General features: G+C 41.2%; 1 protein-coding gene across 1 annotated transcript in view; it reads left to right on the forward strand.

Annotated features, from left to right (window-relative positions):
* The window catches only part of ITGA8 (integrin subunit alpha 8), a 216,940-nt gene that overhangs the window by 189,968 nt on the left and 7,423 nt on the right, over window positions 1-19,549 (forward strand). Inside the window, 1 exon segment of the mRNA XM_027776251.1 lies at window positions 8,616-8,717. Coding sequence (XP_027632052.1) covers window positions 8,616-8,717 — 102 coding nt within the window.

Below are 19,549 nucleotides of genomic sequence, written 5' to 3' on the forward strand. Positions count from 1 at the left end.
AGGAGTTTTCCCTTAATTTATACCTAGAGTTGATACCTGAGTGTGAGCTTCTCAAGGACGGGAGGATATTTGCTTTGTCTTGGTGTCTTTTACCCAGTCCCTGTGGCAGTACCTGGCCTAGGTACCTACTCTCAACATTTTTAAAATTAGTTATTTATTTTAATTAATTTATTTATTTTTAATTTGCTGTGAGGCACATGTGCTCACTAGAGAGAGAGAGAGACAGAGAGAGAGAAAAAAAGTGAGAAAGCAAGCCTTTAGGTGCAGGACTCCAACCACAGTCAGCCATGTGGGAGTCCAGTACCTTAACCACCATGCCACCTGCTGGCCCCTACTTACAACACTTTTTTTTTTGAGAGGTTATTGCTATAGGGCGGGTGCACTCACCAGAGAAACAGAGAGACAGAAAGCGAGAAATCATCCCCCAGGGTGGATGGCTACATCGCAATCCCATCGCCTCTATTCTCCTCTCGGGATCTTGGGCACATATGCACACGTGCCTGGCGTGAGTTTAAGCCACCAGATCCGGGACTCGAACTGTGTTTGACTACATGGGAGTCCAGCATCATAGCCATTACACCAACTGCTCGCCCCACCTACTCACGACATTTTTAATGGATGAAACATCAAAGACCTAGAGCTAGGTCTGGCTGATCTACAAGACCCTGTCTGTGCAGAATGAAATCCAATCAAACTAACCAAAAAACCAGATCATTATACGTTATCCCCTTGGTCTAAAACTAAAATCCCTAAAAGAAACTGATATTCTGAACAGGTAAAAATTTATGATACCAGATAAACTAAACGAGAAGTGACCTGAGATGCCATTTCCTGGGGTCTTTGGAAATGACACGTTCGCTGATTGGTTTATGGTTCAAAGGCATGGCTGAATCCATAGGGACACACAGTGATTTCTGTGCATGGCCTGCTGTTCTACCTGAAGGGTTTCTGATGAGGGTGAGAAGCGTTGGCTCGGGTTTGCTATGGCACTTGGCTTTCCTCCCAAATCATAGCTGCCTCATCCTGCCCGCAAACCGTGGACTCTTCTGGTTTAGCAAAAGTTCCGCAAGGACTCCCCGGCTTTAGGCAAAGGCAGCATTTCATTGTCTTAGTGCTCTCAAATGGAAACCCTTCAGGTTGAGATGACAAGGTTTTAAACTGAGAAGAAAACCTTAGTGTTTTTAGGTTGTCCTCTCTGAGCTACACTTCATTTGATTCTTTGCAATCAAGGAGGCAGCCAATTCAGGTTCTCAGGAACAAACACATATCCAAAGGGACATTATTGTCCCTGTATTCCCTGCCCAAGATAATGACCTGCACTATCAGGTCTTCATAGCATCGCCTCCTGGCCTCTTCCAAAAGTGAGATAGCCTTAAAAGTCTGAGTGATGCAAGCCCCTCCCCACAATGCTGGCATCATTTACTTAGACATAATGGGGTGTATGTGGTCACCAATGGTGCTGCTTGGACAGATGCACGGGGATCAGAGGTGTTTTGTTCCCTTTTTATTTCTCTGTCAAGATACAGACTAGAGACCCTGAGTGACAGCCAGTCATAACCCTGTTCCCTTTTTTGAGGCAGGGCTCACGATGTCCCATATCCTTCCCACTTTGTGGAAGTGAGAGACGTGTTTCCCTCTAGTCATAGTCAGCATACAGAGGCTTTGCCTTCTGAATAATCTAGATGAGCGTATAATTAATCTTTTGGGAATGCTATACATAAATCTTTGTATAATTTACTTCCTAATTAGTCTGTTTATTCCCTTGCTTTCTAAGGAAAAGTGGAAAAAAAATTTTATATAGAAATGTCTGATGAGGCTAGCCAGTGGCATGGTGATTAAAACAGTTAGATCCCAAGTGGCGGACTGCATGGTTTGAGTCCTGGACTCAGAGGCTTAAAAAACATACCAGATAGGTATGTGCCTGTGTACTCAGAATCCTGAAAGGCGTGAGAAATTGTGAAGGGACAGTGGTGTGACCATACCCCATGGGTGTTTTTCTCAGTTCCATCCCCACTCCTTTCTCTCTCTCTGGTAAGCACATATGCCCTCTAGCAAATGAGGTGGAGGAGGGCAGAGGAAAGAAGAAAAGAAGAGAAGAGAAAAGAAGGAAGGAAGAGGGAGGAAGGAGGGGGGAGAGAGAGAAGAAGGAAGGGAAGGGAAGGGAGAAAAAGAGAGAAAGGTAGGTCAGAAGTTTTCTTGAAAGATGTTTTATAAAATTTGGAATTTCGGGGAAGGGATAATGATGCACCAATGAAATACAATGCTCTGTAAGGTTGACCCTCATTGGAAGGTCCCAGGTTCACAACGAGAGGTCTTCTTGTGCAACTGTTCACACATTACTGACCCTTGCTGCCAGGAGCTGGGACTGGATCTTGGTGTCAAGGCCTTGTTGGGGGTGCTCTCGCTCTTTCTCCCTTTATCTATCTCCACTCTCTTTTTCTTTCTCCCTCAGTCTCTCTTACTTGTGGAAGAAGAAAATAAGTAAACTTTTGAAAAGTTCAGAATTTCAGATAAGAAACATTTTCTATTTTCAATAAATGGCTTTATTTTAATAATATTCAGAAAATCTAACTATTTGCCTCCTAAAGTTAACTTGCCACTAGTGTCTCTTATCACTTACATATTTTGTTGGTGTGCATTCATTAGCACTACAGTTTCTTCAGACCGCTCAATAATGAAAGCTGTCATTTTAACACCTTAAAAGTGGTGTTAGTTTGGAAACCGTTATTAGCTCTTTCAAGTGACATTTCAAGTCCCTCCCTAGAGTGCCACTTCCCCTACCCAGACAACTGAATAGCCAGAGAATAAATGAAACACCTCTCATTAATTTCCTATGATTACTCTGCTTCTGGTTGTTACTTATCAGCGTTGGAAGAGAGGTGTCTTCATAAGTTTGCAAGGTGCACGGTCTAAACGACAGCCACACCTTCCTCCTTCTCCTTTGAGCATCGCATCCTACTGAAATATGGGAGGACATTCCAACGAAGCAGGACTTCTGTTTTTCTGACACGGCAGTCAAGGGGAGCGTGATTATTTTAACCCTCATGCCTCAGGTCTGTGCATACCACACTAGCTCAGTAGGAGGCTGATACAGTGAAAATTGTACCTTCACCTTCCTGTTCCAGAAGACCTGGTGTCCGGAGGAAGGCAATAGTAGTTGAGAGTCTTGACACAATATATACCTAGCATAAGTAGAGTAGGACTGGAACAACTTGCAGAGGCCATTCTGAAGTCCTTTAATCAAAGAGTGACTTTCGGGGACCAGCAGTTGGCATAATGGCTATGTCGCTGGACACTGATGTAGTTGACCATGGTTCAAGTCCCGGACCCAGTGGCTTAACCTCACGCTGGGCGCGTGTGTGTGCATGCCCAAGATCCCGAGAGGAGAAAGGAGGAGAAGGGATTGCGGTGTGGCCATCCCCTCCGGGGGGGGGGGGATTTCTCGCTTTCTGTCTCTCTGTCTCTCTCTGTCTGTCTGGTGAGCACACACACCCTATAGCAAAAACCTCTCCAAAAAAATTTTTAAAAGAGTGACTTTCGGAAATACAGGAAAAAGCGACAGAATTCACCTATCCTCTTCACCCAAGTGTTTATATTTCCACAGCTTTTGCTTATTTCAGTTTCGGAAGCCAAATGTCACAGAGTCATGCATTATTGCAGTCTCTCTCTCTTTCTGGATGTACTGTCCTTTGGGGTCTTTTAATATTTTCATCAATTAACTCCGAAGGAGGTAAACATTTTCTTCCTTCCCAATCCAGGCTAGAAAGGCAACAGTTCCTTGGTCGACGTGACCGCTGTATTGCTTATTTCTCTCCATGAGGTGAACTTGAAAACTGGTCAGAAAAAGATTGTATTTCTATTACTACAATACCCTATTAATGCTTGTTTCTTGAAACAGAAACCTCGTTTACAGGTGAAAGTGTTACTGTATAGTAATTGCCTAGGTGTGGTCACCTCAGGAGGCTGCAGTTTGGGTAAACATCAGGTATTTAAATGTGGACTTGTAAAATGAAGAGATGCTTAAAAATAATTATTGGGGACCAGCAGTTAGCATAATGGCTATGTCGCTGGACTCCCATGTAGTCGACCGCGGTTCGCGTCCCAGACCTGGTGGCTTAAAACTCACACCGGGCGCGTGTGCGTGCGTGCCCAAGATCTCAAGAGGAGAATGGAGGAGAAGGGATTGCGGTGTGGCCATCCCCCCTGGGGGGTGATTTCTCGCTTTCTGTCTCTCTGTCTCTCTCTCTCTGTCTGTCTGGTGAGCGCATGCACCCTATAGCAAAAAAAACTCTCAAAAAATAAATAAAAATAAAAATAGAAAATAATTATTGAGAAGAAATTAAGCAGCTGGAAGGTGGGAGAGAGAGAGAGCACTTAACATTGTCAGCCATGCTAGGTATTTAACCAACTCAAAAGCCTCTCTTTCCTCTCCATTTGAGGCCAACTCTGTAACTTTTGTTAGACCATGACCATAAGCAAATCATTGTGCAAAATTGTATAACAGAGGCAGTCAGTGGGTTACAAACCACAGTTTAAATAACACAGTAATGACAGAGGAAGGGCATTTTCTGAGGATTGATAGCTTCCTGGGGTAAGATGAACGTTCAAGATATTGTCACGGGATATCAACCCCAGCTGGTTTTGCAGTTCTAAATTGCCTACAGTGTGGCACTGATTGCTATTACATGAGTAGATTGCTGTACAGAAGGGAGAGTCATTCTGTTTTATTTTGTTTTTAACAAAAGAATGATATCGTTGTTTTGCAAAGAATACAACTGAAGCATTCAGCCTAGAGCATGGGATCAATAGTATAACTTTGCCCATAATTGCTTCTTGTGAATTAAATACGCACCTGTACCATGCTTTTGAGCTACAGCCACAGGAGCCATGATTTTTTTTCCTTTTTCTCCTTTTTTTAAAAAAAATGATTTTTGCTGTAGGGCATGTGCACTCACTGAAGAGACAAAGAAAGACAGAGAGACAGAAAGTGAGAAATCACCACCACCACCACCCCACCCCGCAGGATGGCTGTGCTACAATCCCTTCTCCATTCTCTTCACAGGACTCTAGGCATATAAACATGCATGAGTCTCAAGTTACAGGGTCCAGGACTCAAACTACAGTCTAATATTTGAGAGTCCAGCACCTCAACCACTACACCGCCTGCTGGCCCCGGGGCCGGTGATTTTGATGCTTACTCACTCAGCTGATCGTAGTCTAATTACCCATCTTTCACATTTCTTGGAGCTCCAAAGAATTTTTTAAATGAAAAAAGATGTACTTCTTTTCTGCTGAAATGGGTCAAAGAAATCTTACTTTTAAAGAATACATTTGAAACAAAAAGCAAATTGACCTGTCAGTTGTAGTACTTGCAGGCAAATAGCTCATGTTCTGCTCTGTCCCAGGCTGCCATTTTGTATGACCGAAGTAAATAGACACATTAAGAATCAATCAAGGGGCCAGCAGATGGTATAGAGGTTACACTGCTGGACTCCCACATGGTTGACTGCGATTCGAGTCCCAGACCCAGTGACTTGAAAAGCATGTCAGGCACGTATGCATGCATGCTTAAGATCCCAGAAGGAAAATGGAGGAGAAGGGATTGTGGCATGGCCATCCCTGCTGGTGGGGGGGTGGTGGTGATTTCTCACTTTCCCTCTCACTGTCTCTGTCTCTCAAGCAAGTGCACATACTCTAGGGCAAAAACCTCTAAATAAAAGAAAAATAAAGAACAAATAAATACTTCTTATCATGAATTGTACTATCTTTGCTTGCAACTTTCTGAATACCCTAATCTAGTTAAGAGGGGGAGGGTATCCAACTCACTAATTGAAAGAATTAAACCTTCTATAAGGCGCTGTTGAATGGGTAGTATATGGGGCGGGAGAGTCACTAAATGCCCAAACCATTGGATGTGTTCATTCACCACCCATTCATGTGGTCAGTCAACCAGTATTGATTAAACTCTCTTGTGTGCCCTGTCCTGGGAGACATAAACATTATGTTCCATATAGGCCTTCCATTTTTGTATCATCTAGCTGGGGAGAAAAGTAATGGAGAATGAAAATTAAACAGCAATATGGAACTTCCAAAAGCTATGTTGAATATAGTCTCTCATCCCAGACTTACTGGATCACAGTCTCTCAGATCAATCTCAGGTGTTTCTGGAATTCACTCAGCAAAGCACAGTGGTTTCTTAACCATGGGAAACAATAAAGATTGGTGACAAATTTTGAATGTGACAGATGGGAACCATAGTCAATGGGAGGGATAAAGGACAGAAGGGAAAAGAGAAGTCTCTCAGAAAAACATGTTTCCACATTCTACACTCTAGTATGTAAATTTCATCTCTTGTGTATTAAGACTTCCATATTAATAAATGCAGAATTGGGTAAAAGAAAGCTTTCATCTGGATTTGATAGAAAGATGGAGTACTCAAATTTGTTTACTAAAGATATGATTTCAAGAGCAGATATGTTATTTTCTATCAATTTTTAAAATTGAACTTGGATATTAAAGAAAACATTTTCATTGGAAGTTTTGGGATATGCACACGCATTTGTATCTGTAGTTATAATTCTTTGTGTCTGTAGTTATAATTCTGGCATTTCATTACCAGAATTTCTCCTGTGCCTACCAGTGAAGGTAGTAAGGATATCACAAAATATACACAAGAGTCTATGAGCACAAAGATTTACACATGTATACTATATCACTCATATAAGCAAACAAACCAAAAAAAAAAAAAAGACCCAGCTTTTACTTAAAATAAAAATTCTAGGAGAGAAGAGAATTCACTTAAAATAAAAATTCTAGGAGAGAAGAGAATATCAGAATAATCCCTGTGAAAGAATTTTTCCAAATGAATAATTTATCCTGGAGTCTTAAGGTAGAAAGACAGTAAAAGCCAAAGATACACTATTTTAAGTATATGGAAGCTACACAGTACTGGAGTCAGCAGGTGATGTGGTGATTAAGGCACTTGACTCCCACATCGCTGACTGCAACTCAAGTTCCAGGCCGAGAGGCTTGCTTTTTCACTTTCCCTCTCACTCTGCCTCACTGTCTCTGTCTTTTTCTGGTGAGCACACACGCCCTATAGCAAACTTTAAAATAATAATAAATAAAATTAATAACTTTTTTTAAGTTACACACTACCACCTAAACTGTCTTTGTTGTGTAGAGGAAATAAGGCTTAATGAAGGGAGAGAAAATTCATCCCTAGGGAAAAAATTATATTTAAAAAAATATTTTTAACAGAATTACTGAAATTCAACCTGTTGGACCGGCCTCATGAGGACCAACATTGGAGTATAGACGTGTGTTGATAAACGCTTAATAAACTCTGGGAGGGAAAAATATAAAACACTGGTACATAGTGTTGCCAATTTCCATGGTGTAAATATTACCACCTCAACAAATTTCACACTACCAATGTGATATCACTGAATATAGGGCTATGAAGAGATGGCCCATAGAACACCACCATTGTATACTGTTTCCTCTAACAGATACAATAGACATCCCAAGAACATAGATAATAGTAAAATATAGTAAAATTATTAGTATTAAGTTTTAGGTTTTTACTTTCTTTTTAGAAATATAATTTACTTAAGTTCACGTTTATGTAAGTTTTCATAATGGTTCTGCTTAGCAACCAGCACTCAAAAATCTTGAAATTCTACCAACCAGCTCTCAAAAGCCACTATAAGCCAGCTATCGCATAACATTGGGTAGATCTAATCATTATCTAACAGTGAGTGGAAGCAAGCCACAAAAGCTCAAATATTAGAGATGTTTTCTTAAATCACTCTTAAATATTGAGTCATGAAAGTCATGATATATTTTCCTGTTTCTCTATGCAAAAATGCATTATGACTTTTCTGACAACCCAATATGTTACCTTTGACTTTAATCAATAGTTGAGAAGAGAATCAATTAAACAAAGAGAACTTTTGCTGACAACATCTCTCAAAAACACCATATGCTAGATTGATGTTTCTAACTGGAGTGATTTTGCTACCCAGGGGCATGTGGCAACAGCTAGAGGAATTTCTGATCATCACAGCTGAAGGGAGAAGCAGGAGACATAGCTAAACATCAGCAAGGCAAAGAACAGACTTTCTCATTCCACCCCAAATGCCAATAGTGCTGCTGAGGCTGAGAAATGTGCTGTGGGTTTGGGGTGATCAATTTCTTTAACACTCAGTACTAGTCTCTCTCCAAAAATATCTCCCTCCATTGGATACAAGAACCGTGTAACCCTTGATACTTTTCCTTTGCTCTTCAATAACATTAACTTATGAATCCTTGTACTTAGTTCTTTTTATAACTCTGGTTTTTGGCTCTTATTTTAACCTATTGTACACATGTTTCAGTAATAAGACAATGTCTCTTCATAAAAAGGAAGAGGATGAGAGGTTGGTTGGATATTTGGATAGATGTTTGGATGGATGTATGGATGGGTGAGTGGATGGACAGATGAGAGAAGAAAGATGGAAGAAAAAAAGGAGAAAGAAAATATTGCTTAGAAAATTGAAAACAGTGGGTGACTGCCAGTATAACTTTTAAATGCTTTATAGGGAATACATTTAAAGAAATATTTTTACTTTCAGAGAAAAAACGATCCCTATGCTCTTGCATCCCTGGTGTCCTTCGAAGTTAAGAAGATGCCGTATAAAGATCAGCCAGCAAAGCTCCCAGAAGGAAGCATAGCAGTGAGTATCTTTAAAATATATGTAGAACAAAAATTTAACTGAATTTTTTAAATCACTGTCTGGCTTGTGCTGGGTTTAAATGTTTACAATGACTTGAGAAAAATTTTCTTCTTCAGATTACCATTTTCTTATTTTAGTCTGGAAATTTCCTAGTGCTTTTTAATCTGGTTTTTAAACTGCCAATGGAAATTTCTACTCCAAAATTTACAGGGCAGAACTAATATGGCTTTTTGTTGTTGTTGTTTAAAGAATTGTTTTATTGAACTTTTTATGTAATTATTATTTATTTTAATTTGACTAGAGAAAAAGAGAGAGAGAAAGAAAGAAAATAAGCTGCCAGGTCTGAGACTTGAACCACTGTCAGTCATGTGGGAGTCTAGCATCTTTAACTACCACACCCCCTGCCGGCCCCTGTTTGTTTCTTTTTTAAGAAAGATTTTTGCTATAGGGTACATCAGCTCACCTGAGAGACAGAGAGTGAGAAATCACTCCCTAGGGAGGGTGGCCATGCTAGGGTACATCAGCTCACCAGAGAGACAGAGAGTGAGAGCCATTTTGTTTCAGACGGGTTCAGATAGCAGTGATTGTTATAATGAAATTGTACTGATTCTTTAATTTTAAAGACAGTGTGGGGACTCGGGCGGAGAGCATGAAACTCGCCCTTGAGAGATTCAAAGAACTAAAGTTCTGACGTGGGTGGTGGGGGTGATGTACACTATGAGATTTGGTTGAATGAAATACCATTTTTTAAGAATCTGGGCTGTTAAACATCACTGGCACCCAAATACCTGTCATAGGATGACATTTCTCATCAACTGGGCAAAGCCACACAGAGGGGAGGGAGGAAGGAATTGAGGATAACAGCAGGCATTGTTACCAAAACTCTTTCTTTCCAGTTATTTATGAAGGTGATGTTCTGAAAATAGTGTTGAGAGTTCTACCTTTGCCCCTTGGCCATTCAGTAGATATTTACAATCCCTAACCGGAACTCTTTTGGCTCCTATATATATCCTGGTTACAAGAAGTGTGGATTGTCAACCAGCATCACTTCACCAGGGAGATGATTAGAAATAGAGACACGGGCCTTGTTCCAGACCAAATCTGCCTTCTAGCAAAATCTCCAAGCCACCCCAAACACAGGAAACTCTGAGAAGCCCTGCTTAAGGCAGTCTGACAGTAGTGTTGACCCCACTGTCCTCTCTTATCAGCCTCGATCTTAAAACTTAGTTGCAACATTTAATCATTCTTGTCTAACCTGCTATTAGTAATTTAAACAAACTCATTGATAAGTGATTCTCAACCCTGTGTATGCAACAGAATCAACCCCTCATGCAACTTTAAAAAATGGATACCTGCTTGGGCCAGCAGGTGGCACAGTGGTTAAGGTGCTTTGCTCCCACATGGCTAATCATAGTTCAAGTTCCAAAGCCAGCCACTTGAAAATCACACCAGGCACGTATGCATGCATGCCCAAAATCCCAGAAGGAGAATAGAAGAGAAGGGATTGTGGTGCGGCCATCCCTCCATGGGGTGATACCTCACTTTCCTTCTCAGTGTCTGTCTGTCTGTCTGTCTCTCTCTCTCCTTTTTATCTCTCTGGTGAAAGCACATGCCTGCAAGTGCACATACTGTATGGCAGAAACTTAAGAAATAACTATTTATAGGCACATGCTGAGACCTTACGCCAATATTTGGACTAAGTAGGTCTGGGGTGGGGTTCTGGTACTGGGCTTTAAATCACCCACCATAACAATTCTGCAGTGGAGCCATTGTTGAAAACTTCTAGCACAAGCAGGCAACCTAGAAGAAAATCCAAGGCTTTCCAAAAAATCTCCTTGACTAGATCCTGGCGCTACCTTGCTCTAATTAGTAAACCTTCAGAAGGTCACTTTTCTTCTCTGAGGCTGTACACCACATCCAGCTGATGGAATAGTGAAGATGATGGACAGATGATGTATGCAGATCTCTACTATTCTACCTGGAACAAGTACGTCTCCAGTCTCCGTAAATATTAGTAACCTTCCCAAAATGTCTTACCTTCTCTGCCTAAGTCCATTCCAAATTGGAAATGGCAATTAAAATTTGTACAATCAAAACATCTCCATAGATCTCAGTGGTATTTTTTTTTGAGATATTTTTGCTATAGGGCATGTGTACTCACTGGAGAGACAGAGAGACAGAAGGTGAGAAATCACCTGCCAGGGGGTACGGCCAGACCAGACTGTAGTCTCTCCTCTCTCATTCTCCTCTCAGGATCTTGAGCACGCACGCCAACATGCCCACAGTGAGCTTTAAACTATCAGGTATGGAACTCAATCTGTGGTCAACTCTGTGAGAGTCCAGCGACATAACCACTAGGCCATCTGCAAATGCCACCTCCATCTTTCTTCATTTAGGCTATTCTCTCTCTCTCACGAGATGTCTGCGGTAGCTTGGTTTTATGTTCAACCTAGAAAACAGGGGCTTTGGGATTTTAATATTGGGCGTTTACCCAGAGAGCTTCCAAGGCTTGTAGCTGTGGGAGATGAATCTAGGTTCTTGTTTTCTCAGAGCACGTGTTCCTTAGCAGAAATATATGTTTCAATCGATCCCATTGACAGGATTGAATCTGTCTGTGCTGGCCACAGCTGACACCTTGCTGCTCTCAGTTCATCTCAAAAGATTCAAAAAATGATCAGCTACATGCTTCCCTTATCCCTGTTACTGAACTGCAGGGGGTAAAAAAGAAAAGAAAAAAGACCTGTGATCTGATATAAGCAATTTATCACCCCACTTATGTAAAGGTTATTGGAAAAATACTGAGGACTCAAACTACTTGCAAGTCTCCTGGTACCTGACTAACTGGAGAAGATTTTGCCAGTACAGAGTTAGCTATGCACTATAGAAAAACAGTCATTCTGTGGCTTGACTTAAAAGGAGAACTCCGGTTGGAACTGGCAGACAATTTTTTATAGTGAATACTTCTGAAAGATCTCATTCTTCTTTTGAAAAAAGTCTAGCCCAAAAGCTTTAAGGTGGTGGAACCCATTGCAATCGGTCGTTTGGGAACCTTCAGAACACCAAGCTGTCACGGGAGAAAGTCTCTCAGTTCCTTCCTTTGTAATGAGACTAAACGTTCTATGTTTGTTTTCCTACATTTGTATGGGGTGATTAGTTCATCTGTCCATCTTTTTTTTTTTTTCAACATGGTTGTACTTCAGCCATTTCTTTTTTTCTTTCTTTTTTTTTTTGATAGAATTTTTTGCTATAGAGCATGTGCACTCGCCAGAAAGACAGAGAGATAGAGAGTGAGAAATCACCCCCTAGGGGAGATGGCCACACTGCAATCCCTTCTCTTCATTTGATGAGGCCCTTGTCATGTTCAGAGGTGAGGGAAAAGTTGTATGATTCAGGGGGATCTGACTGAACACTGACTCAGTACAGCACAGCAAAAAAAAAAAAAAAAATGATTCAATTATTTAAACACTTATTTTGGTTCACAAATAAACTTTTGCATTTGCATGCTATGCAATTAATGCCTAATTCTTTGATTTACATCTATAAGAGAGTATTGTTCTAGCATAATTCCAAAGATGATGACTATAAAATATTTTATGAAAATCCCTATTTAAAAACTGAAGTGTGGGGACCAGCAGGTGGCATGGTGTTAAAGGTGCTGTTTACTCTCAAGTGGCTGACCATGGTTCAAGTCCTGGACCTGGAGGCTTGCTTTCTCACTTACCCTCTGTGTGTGTGTGTGTGTGTGTGTGTCTCTCTCTGGTCAAATTAAAGTAAAATGAATGAAGAAATAATTATTTAAAAACAAACAAACAAATAACTCATGTGGGACAGCCAAGGTCAAGGCAACTGGATCCCACATGACCAATTGTGCAGTTTAAGTCCTGGACCTGGTAGCTTGAAAATCGTGCTAGGTGCATGGGTATGTATGTGCTAAAATCCTGAGAGAAGGCTGGAGAAGAGGGGATTGCAGCATGTCCATCCCTGCTGGGGCTGTTTTCTCACTTCTTCCCCTTCTTTATCTCTCTGTCTCTCTCTAGTGAGCACACATTCCCTATAGCAGAGTAAAATAAGTAAACTCATATATTGTGAGTCCATTTGATTTTCAGAATTCTTTTTTTTTTGGAGAGGTTTTTGCTATAGGGCGCGTGCGCTCGCCAGACAGACGGAGAGAGACATAGAGACAGAAAGCAAGAAATCACCCCCCAGGGGGGATGGTCACGCCACAATCCCTTCTCTTCCATTCTCCTCTCGGGATCTTGGGCACGCACGCACATGCACCCGGCATGAATTTTAAGCCACCGGGTCCGGGACGCGAACCGCGGTCAACTATGTGGGAGTCCAGCGACATAGCCATTATGCTAACTGCTGGTTCCCTAATTTTCAGAATTCTTAGCAAAACTTCAGCACCTTAAAATGGAATTCTTGCTCTACCCAGTTGTTTGGACTTCTAATTTACAATGACTACTTGTTCCATAGGGGCTATTTAAATGTTGAAAAAATGTGTGCTCAGCTGGGCTACTTTATCTTGTTATTTTGTTGCTGATGGCATTAAGGTAGGATGTCTTGGTACATTTACTTAAAACATCCTTCTGACCTCAATGAAGAATGTTTACACAAGATTTTGTGATATATAAATACAGATGTCAACATTATTACAGTCATAAATACAAGGGAGCTTTATCCTTCTACCTCAGCTTTTTTTTTTTTTTCATTTTTGTCAAAATATAAAAAAAAACATGTTGATAATAAAATGTAGGCATGTTAAGGGTTTATTTATGGCCTTTCAACCATAATAAAAGAACAAGACGACTTAGGACATAGTGAAGCTAAGATTAAATGTTCCCCATTTAAAATCACGTTAGGAAAATCTAAACCTCTTACAATGTATGGATCCTACTTCCTACAATTGTAGATAATTATATAATAAGTGAATTGTTAAAATTTTATGCTCTTTCTATAAATAGCTACAAATGTTTAATAAAATAAAATGTATTAAAGCAGTCTGTTGATCAGTTGACACACGACTGGATTTTTTCCCCTAGATTTTAATACTTTAGTTACTCAACATTAACTTTTATTTTTCTCTTGTTAGAGGACATGTACACTCTCCAGAGAGAGGCAGGGGGAAAGAGAGAAGAGAAAGTGAGAAAGCACCCCTAGTAGGCCTAGCCATGCTGCAATCCCCTCTCCTCCATCCATCTCTCGGGATTTGGGACATGCACACACACCTGGCATGATTTTCAGGCTGCCAGTTCCCGGACTTGAACTGCACAGTTGGCCACGTGAGATCTGGCCACCTTAGCCACCACATCACTGGCTGGCAGAATTCCACATTAACTTTTTTTTATAGCAGTTGGAATATTAAATCACAAGTTCAGACCACTTTCCTGGGGAATAAAACGTATCTTACAAGGAAAGACTGGGGTCCTTGAGAGCTAGTCTCACCATTGCATGACATTATACAAAACACTTCAGCGATCAGAAGAAGGCAAAATGGTTATGCCACTGGACTCCCATGTAGTCAACTGTGGTTTGAGTCCTGGACCCAGAGGCTTTAAACTCATGCTGGGCATGTGTGCATGTGTGCACAAAATCCCAAGAGAAGAATGGAGGAGAAAGGATTGTGGCATGGGCAGTCATGAGGGATAAGTTCTCACTTTCTATCTCTCTGGTGAACACACACACACTATAGAAAAAATCTCTCTCTTATGAAGAAAAAAAAAGAAAAGAAAAACCCTCAGAGTAGTGCCATCTCACAGGGTAGCTACCAGTCACATGTGAGTATGGAGGACCGAAGAACTGAACTTGTAGGTTGATCTCATTTTAACTCATGTAAATGTAAACTTAAAAACTAAAGCAGTAAAAGATGGTTTTCCATTACATACAGTTTCATTGTGGCACTAAATTTCACTTACCACTGATAATTTAGCAATTATTATATCCTGTAAGTATAAAACACATATTGGATTTTGGTGACTTACTAAAAAGGAAAAAAAAAAAGAGGGAGAGGAATGTAAACTATAACTATTTTTATATCAATTACATGTTTAACAATAGTTTTATCATTAATTGATAACAATAGATATTTATAGTTAAATAAAATATTGTATTCAAATCAATGTCCAGGGCCAGCTGGTGGCATGGTCTTTCAGGCAGCTGGATCCTGCATGGCCAACTGTCTAGTTCAAGTCCTGGATCCAGCAACTTGAGAAATATGTCTAGCACACGTGTTTGCATGCCCAAACTCCTGAAAGGAGAACTAGAGAAGGGATTGCAGCATGGCCACTCCCCACAAAGGATGCTTTCTCTCTCTCTCTCTCCTTCCCTCCTTGCCTCTCTCCCTTCCTCCCTTCCCCCCTCCTTCCAGTGAGTATGCATATCCACTAGCAAATTTTTTTTTAAAAAATCAATGCCCTGTTTCTTTTTGCTCTTTTCATGTGGTTCCTAGAAACTTTTAAATCGCAGATGTGGCTTGCCTTACACTTCTGTTAGGCAATGCTGAACAAGAGCAAGGTCATAGCTTGATGTTCATGATAATGCCCACAGAGTAACAGAGTATACAGAGTGCATAATAAATATTATTGGAAATGATGGGACCTGTCAGTGGTGCAGTGATAAAAAGTGATGCTCTGCAAAGCTGACCCATGTGGGGCAGCGGGGTCCAGGTTCATATCCAGAGACTTCTCTTGGTACATTTGGCACATGTGTGTCCATGATCTGGGGCTGGCTGAGGTTTGGGATGGATCATGGTGTGAAGACCCTGTTATGAGTGCTTTCTCTCTCTCTCTCTCTCACTTGTGGAAAAGTAAACTTTTAAAATAAATTGTGACCCACTTTTTCTTATTCCTTGTTATCCATGGCTATGTCAGTCTAAGTTTCTAGTGGGCTTGTCAAAATGAGCTATGAAACAAATATAGATATTAGAAATAACAAAGTAATTGTCAGTAATTTAAGTAATTGTCACCATTTTATGTCTTGCTCAATCTTTCCTGAAAGTAGCCTGCAATTCCAGAGCACTAATGTATATATGTAAGGAAACTCTGATCTTATAAAAGTGACCACTTATGTCCTTTCCTTTTAAGTCTACTTGTGTGGTTCAACTCTCTAGTTTATCTACACAGAGCTCTGAGTTTCAAGAAGTTTGTTTGTTCATTTCCACCTGCAATGTGATGCCTCATGGCCATTTACAGAGTTACAGACATGACTATGTCACAGGTCTCCCTACTTCCTTACTAGAGAGAAGTCTCTCTCTTGGGACCAGCAGTTAGTGTAATGGCTATGTCGCTGGACTCCCATGTAGTTGACCACAGTTTGAGTCCTGAACCTGATGGTTTAAACTCATTCTGGGCACGTGTGCGTGTGTGCCCCAGATCCCAAGAGGAGAATGGAGGAGAAGGGATTGCAGTGTGGCCATTCCCCTCTGAGGGGTCATTTCTTGCTTTCTGTGTCTCTGTCTCTCTCTCTTTCTGGAGAGTGCACACACCCTATAGAAAAGAGAGAGAGAGAGGGAGAGAAAGAAAGAGAAGAGAAGTACTTCTCTTTCCAAGACATTTATACAACTCTGAATGATGCATTGCGTTTGGGTCTTTGCCTCTTTTCTGCATTGCGTTTGGGTCTTTGTCTGCCTCTTTTCAGTGACAGTCATCTCACTCCTCTGCATGGGAAATCTGAAGAAATGCTCTGGGTCAATACTGATTTTCTATATTTCCACTATCTTTAGGGTTGTGAATTTTTCACTTTGTAGCAGAAGACATAAATAATTTTAGAAAACACCAGGAGCAGAAGTTCTCTGTAGTTTCGCCTACTTTAGAAAAAGAAGATTGAACAGCCTCACTGCCACATGGATGTCCTAAAGGCAGAGGACAGAAAGGAAAAATCAGTTGCAGGGGAAGAGATGTTCAGAAGTGGCCTTCTTTAAAACTCAATCTATGGGGGGAACCAGCAGTTAGCGTAATGGCTCCGGGCGCGTGTGCGTGCGTGCCCAAGATCCCGAGAGGAGAATGGAGGAGAAGGGATTGTGGCGTGACCATCCCCCCAGGGGTGATTTCTCGCTTTCTGTCTCTATGTCTCTCTCTGTCTGTCTGGCGAGCGCAAGCGCCCTAGAGCGAAAACCTCTCAAAAAAAAACAAAAAAAAACCAAAAACTCAATCTATGGGGCCAGCAGGTAGCATGGTGGTGAAGGCTCTGGACTCCCACATGGCTGAACGTAGTTCAAGTCCTAGACCTAGCAGTTTGAGAATCATGCCGGGCATGTGTGGTTGTGTGACCAAAATCTCAAGAGGAAAACAGAGAAGGGATTATGTTGTGGCTGTCCCTACAGGGTGATGATTTCTCATATTCCCTCTTTCTGTCTCTGTCCCTGGTGAGCACACATGCTCTAGCAAAAACCTAAAAAAATTAAAAAAAAAAAAAAAAAAAAAAAAAAAAAAAAAAAAAAAAAAAACACTCTGTGTGCCCCTTGCCCTAGAGAATTGCATGGGATGACATATAGGAAATGTATATTACATGCCTAACCTTAACACTTTAAGGTGTTTAGGGTCAGAGAAAAATGTATGAAGTGGTTTTTATTTTTTTAAATGAACCTAACATTACTGTAAGCAGACTGGCAACAGTTTTGATCATGAGAATTTCAGAATTTGGAAACTAAAAGGGAATTTCAAAATTGTGGATCACTGTATAGTGATCATCTTCTTATAGACTTTTTCAAGACTGCTGTCAGAATCTTTGGAAGTCAGTGTAAACAAGAAGTTAGCAGGAACCAGCAGTTAGCATAATGGCTATGTCACTGGACTCCCATGTAGTCGACCACGGTTCGCGTCCCGGACCCGGTGGCTTAAAACTCCCACAGGGCGTGTGTGCGTGCATGCCACAGATCCCGAGAGGAGAATGGAGGAGAAGGGATTGTGGCGTGACCATCCCCCCTGGGGGGTGATTTCTCGCTTTCTGTCTCTAATGTCTCTCTCTCTGTGGGTGAGCGCACATCCCCTATAGCGAAAATCTCCCAAAAAAAAAAAAAAAAAGCTAGCAGATTTTGTAATCATACCTATAAAGCTGCTCCCTCCTTTAAGGGGCTGTGATAAACATAACCTGGTTAATTTAAATGTCTTACTTTAGTTTTCATCTATGCTACAAAAAAAAAAAAAAAAAACTTCAAATATTTCTTTTCTTTTTCTTTTTTTGGAGAGGTTTTTGCTATAGGGCGCATGCACTCGCCAGAAAGACAGAGAGAGACAGAGAGGCAGAAAGTAAGAAATCACCCCCTGCAGGGGAGATGTCCACGCTGCAATCCCTTTTCCTCCATTCTCCTCTCGAGATCTTGGGCACGCTCACACACATGCCCGGCGTGAGTTTATGCCTCCAGGTCCGGGACTCGAACCGGGGTCAACTACATGGGAGTCCAGCGACATAGCATTATGCTAACTGCTGGTCCCTAATAGCTATTAGAAGTGACCTTACCTGCTTGTTTCTACAGATAGACCAATTTTTAGACAACATTAAAACCTGTACTAGTGGGACCAGCAGTTGGCATAATGTCAATGTCACTGGACTCCCACGTAGTCGACCACAGTTCATTCCTGGACCTGGTAGCTTAAACTCACTCTGGGTGTGTATGCATGACCAAGATCCTGGGAAGAGAATGGAGGAGAAGGGATTGTGGCATGGCCATCTCCCTAGGGGGTGATTTCTCACTTTCTGTCTCTCTGTCTCTCTCAGTCTCTCTGGTGAACACACGTGCCCTGTAGCAAAAACCCGTCAAAAGAAAAAAAAAAAAAGAAAAAAGAAAAAGAAAAACCTGCACTAGCTAACCAGCAAAGGCACCTAGTATAGTACTCCATGGGCATCCACTCTTTCTGTTCCATTTCTTTTTTTATTAAACTAAATATTGGAAGAGTTGATAGGCCTTATTTCAAGTCCTTTAGAATCCCTTTGCTTTTTAATGACAAAGTTAGGGACTGTTTCTTATGTTTAACATAAAACAGCGAGAGGCAACTCAAGATAGGCCCTAGGTAAGTGAGCGGGAAGATTCAGAAGCAGCCGTGGCCCTCTTCCCATGAATGGCTTATCAGCCAGCTTTAGCGAGCTCAACATACAGGCTAAAACCGTGTCGTTTCTTCAGTGGACTCAGAGCTTAGGAGGAAGAAACAACTCTAAGAAAGCTCAGAATTTTCCATGGCTCCGGACTTTCTGTCTCCCAGGTCATTGTAACTGGCCTGTGAGTAGATGATCACCATCATCTTTTTCAGTTCCAAAATTCTGCAATTCGCATTACCGAAACTGTGTCAGTCTGCTTCCAGTAACATCAGGTTCATTCAGAAACACTACTTCATGTCCTTTCTCTGAGCACCTTTAGAGGCTGGGTTTAAGCATTGCTTTCATAGGTGTCTTCAGTATAATTAATGAAAGGAAGGAAATATAAAGAGACATCTTGGTCCTGACTTGCTCATAGCCATATACATGCAAAGGAACACATGAGAATAAATCACATAGGCTGCAGAATCCAAGTGGCATCGTGACCATGTTGGGTCCTTGAAAAGGATTTCTTCAGGACTAGCAAATAGCATAATGGTTACATCACTAGACTCCCACATGATTGAGCATGGTTCGGGTCTGGGACCCGGCGGCTTAAAACTCATGCCAGGTGCTTACACATGCATGCCCAAAATCCTGAGAGGAGAATGGGAAAGAAGGGGCTGCAGCATGGACATCACTCCTGGGGGATGATTTCTCACTTTCTGTCTCTGTCTCTTTCTGGTGAGCAAACATGCCCTATAGAAATAATCTCTAAAAAAAAAAAAAAAAAAAAAAAAAAAAAAAAAAGGAGAACAAAAAGG

This window comes from Tupaia chinensis, unplaced genomic scaffold, assembly GCF_000334495.1.
Source record: "Tupaia chinensis unplaced genomic scaffold, TupChi_1.0 Scaffold000647_1, whole genome shotgun sequence".
Lineage (NCBI taxonomy): Eukaryota > Metazoa > Chordata > Mammalia > Scandentia > Tupaiidae > Tupaia > Tupaia belangeri.